Raw genomic sequence first — 3119 nt, 5'->3', positions numbered from 1 at the left:
TCTACCACAAATATGGTGTTGTATCCATGGGACTCCTAGAGATCCACAATAAAGTCCATACTGACAATGTCCCACGGCCTTGACGGGATGGGCATGGTTTGCAATAAACCAGTCGGTTTGACTCGCTGTGCCTTCACGAGTTGATAAGTTGGGCATGTACGAACATATTCGATGACATCCTCAATCATGCGTGGCTAGAAGAAATGACGTCAAAGTTGCTCGAGCGAGCACTTCTGCCCACCATGCCCGACCAGCTTACAGTCATGGGTTTCCCAAAGTAGCATGGCTTTGAGGTCCGGGTCATTGGACACATACACCTTTTGGTGGACGTAGAATATTCCATCTTTGAATTCAAATAAACCCACGGTTGAAGTACCACTGTGCAACTCTGTGGCCATGCGAATGACTGCTGCATCTAACTTCTGAGCATCTCTGATCTTGTCAAACAGCGCCCCATTTGCAACACTCACTGCATTCAACTGTAGCTTACGGCTTAGAGCATCTGGCATCAAGTTATGTTTCCCCATCTTGTGAATAATATCTATGTCAAATTTTGCGATGAAATCCTGCCATCTGCCTTGTTTTGGTGACAACTTGGGTTGCGTCTGAAAGTACTTGAGAGATATGTTATCTGTAAGAACTTTCGTGTGCTTGTCTTGCACATAATGACGCCACTTCCTAAGGCAATGAACCACTGCTTGCATTTCCTTTTCATGTGTGGTCTATTGGCATTTTACATCGCTGAACTTGTGAGACTCATATGTGACAGGGTGCCCGTCTTGTAATAAAACTCCTCTAAGGGCCCCATCCGATGCATTCGTGTGGATCTCAAACTCCTTGTTGAACTCTGGGAGCTTAAGCATCGGGGTACTGCACATTGCGACTTTCATCTTTTCGAAAGCGCTCTTTTCTATATCTGTCCACTTAAAAGGCTTGATGCCTTTAGTTATATCAATGAGTGGGGTGGCGATTTTGCTAAAATCTTTGATAAACTTTCGACAGAATTGTGTGAAACCTACGAACTCGCAAACTTCATGCACAGTTCTGGGTGCATTCCATTTCACCACTACCTCGATCTTCTTGGGGTCTACTTGTACCCTTTTTTGATTGACCACAAAGCCTAGAAACTCCACTTCAGTGACTTCAAATTCACATTTCTCTGGCTTGGCATACAGTTTGTGATGCCGTAACATTTGGAAGACCTTTGTTAAGTGTTCTTTATGCTCACTCAACGTCTTCGCTATATATGAGCAGATCATCTATATATATGATCAAAAACTCATCTAGATAATCTTTAAATATCATTCATCATCGTGCAAAAGATGGCCGGGGTGTTGGTTAGCCCAAACGGCAACACCAACCATTTGTAGCTTCCATACCTTGTGCGAAACGCCGTTTTCTCAATGTTGTCTTCGGCGATTCGTATCTTATAATATCCGGATCATAAGTCGATCCGACTGAAGTACTTCGCTCCCGCCTATTGGTCTAAGAGTTCCTTCATTACTGGTATGGGGTAGCGGTTCTTGATGGTGATTTTATTGAGGTCTCTGTAATCGGTGCATAACCTAGCTGACCCGTCCTTCTTTGTGACAAACAGCACATGTGCACCATACGGCGACTTGCTGGAGTGAACCATTCCATTTTCAGCCAGTTCGTTCAACTGTACCTTGAGCTCCTTGAGCTTTGTAGCATCCATCCTATATGGAGCTTTAGCCGAAGGACTATGCCCTAGCAAGAGTTCGATTTTGTGATCCACTTATCCTTTTGGCGGTAACCCAGTTGGCAATGTTTTGGGCAAGACATCTTGGAACTCATGTAACACTTCGTGTATTTCTGCTTCACCAATTTTGCACTTCGTCTGATGTGCATTCTTGACCTTAATTACGCATAAATGTATTTGGCAGCCCTCCTTAGCTGCCCTCTCTGCGTGCTTGGCACTGCACCATTCCGGCATCTTTCCACGGCAATCTGTTACTGTTCGAGCCTTACTCGACCCTACTGCATACATTGGGGTGTCTTGGATTTTGCTTCCAATGTCCTTGTTGACTGTTTTATCCCCTGAGTGAGGACGGATGCATGGCACACTGACTCCTATACCCTGCATATCTAGTATCATGTTATTTACACCTTTTCCTATAAAGGCGATGAGATATTTGTCGACCCAAGTGAGCCTAACATCACTTTGAAAGTAACCATGGGCACAACTATGAAATCCAATCGCGCTTTCCATGCGCGTGCCTGCACCTGCACATTGTATGCCATCTTTACATTGTCATCCTGTCCTTGTGCAAGCGACACTGAGAGTTTACTGGAGTCGCACACCTTCACTCCCAGCTTCTTAGCGCATTTTGGGGTGATGAAATTATGGGTGGCTCCCATATCCAACATGATGTTTTGCTTTAGGCCATTCACATGAGCCTCGAAATACACATTTTGCACTGTCAATAACTGTGCTGCCATGCATTTTCGTATTGCCTGCACGGCACCTACCCTTGGTGGGCTATTGCCTCGTCAAGACGAGGTCTTTGTATCCTCAATCTCGGTGATCCTCAGTCAGGGATTTCATTCACGTCTTCACAATTTCGTGATCACGTTAACAAAACCTATTGTTAACATATTAAAACTTGTGATCACATTGTATATTCACATGACCTGAGAAATGACCTGCCGGAACCCACTATTCCAGTAACACCTCCGGGCTTTTAGCTTTCCCGGCGGGCCCGCCGGGGTATGAGGTTTTCCCGGCGGGCCCGCCGGGAAAGCTAAAAGCCCGGCGGGCCCGCCGGGAAAAAAAAGAACACCGGCGAGGTATTATTCTGTATATAAACACTGCCCGACACCCGTCGTACAACTTTTGGGAAGATAGTCCTTGTTTTGGGGGCGTGATATCTTTCCTCAAAGTACTTGTAGAGCTCTCGAGTTGCTAGAAGTGTCCTCTTGGGAAAAACGTCCTTATTTTAGGGGCTGTCGTCTTTCCTTGTAGGCACTCCTAAGGCTATTGGGCCACTCGTCCTTAGTTCTTTGAACTGGGGGCAGGGTGTGGTTCGTAGCTAATACTTGCGGAGATTTAGGGACAAATTTGGAGTCATTCAGCTTTGCATTTGAGCCACGTACGTAAT

General features: G+C 45.6%; 1 protein-coding gene across 1 annotated transcript; it reads right to left on the bottom strand.

Moving 5' to 3' along the window:
- Positions 1 to 209: 209 nt before the first annotated feature.
- On the bottom strand, positions 210 to 704 carry LOC147612576 (uncharacterized). Its single transcript, XM_086783519.1, has one exon. The coding sequence runs from the start codon at positions 702 to 704 to the stop codon at positions 210 to 212; it is 495 nt and encodes a 164-aa protein (XP_086639645.1).
- Between the last annotated feature and the right edge of the window lie 2415 nt (positions 705 to 3119).

Source organism: Cibotium barometz, chromosome 45 (assembly GCF_041138505.1).
Source record: "Cibotium barometz isolate CiBa-2024 chromosome 45, ASM4113850v1, whole genome shotgun sequence".
Lineage (NCBI taxonomy): Eukaryota > Viridiplantae > Streptophyta > Polypodiopsida > Cyatheales > Cibotiaceae > Cibotium > Cibotium barometz.
Note: the sequence above shows the minus strand (reverse complement) of the source record. Positions and strands in the feature narration are given on the sequence as shown.

Excerpts from the sequence above, each read along its gene's own strand:
- LOC147612576 (XM_086783519.1), bottom strand. The coding sequence starts at position 704 with ATGCAAGCAGTGGTTCATTGCCTTAGGAAGTGGCGTCATTATGTGCAA.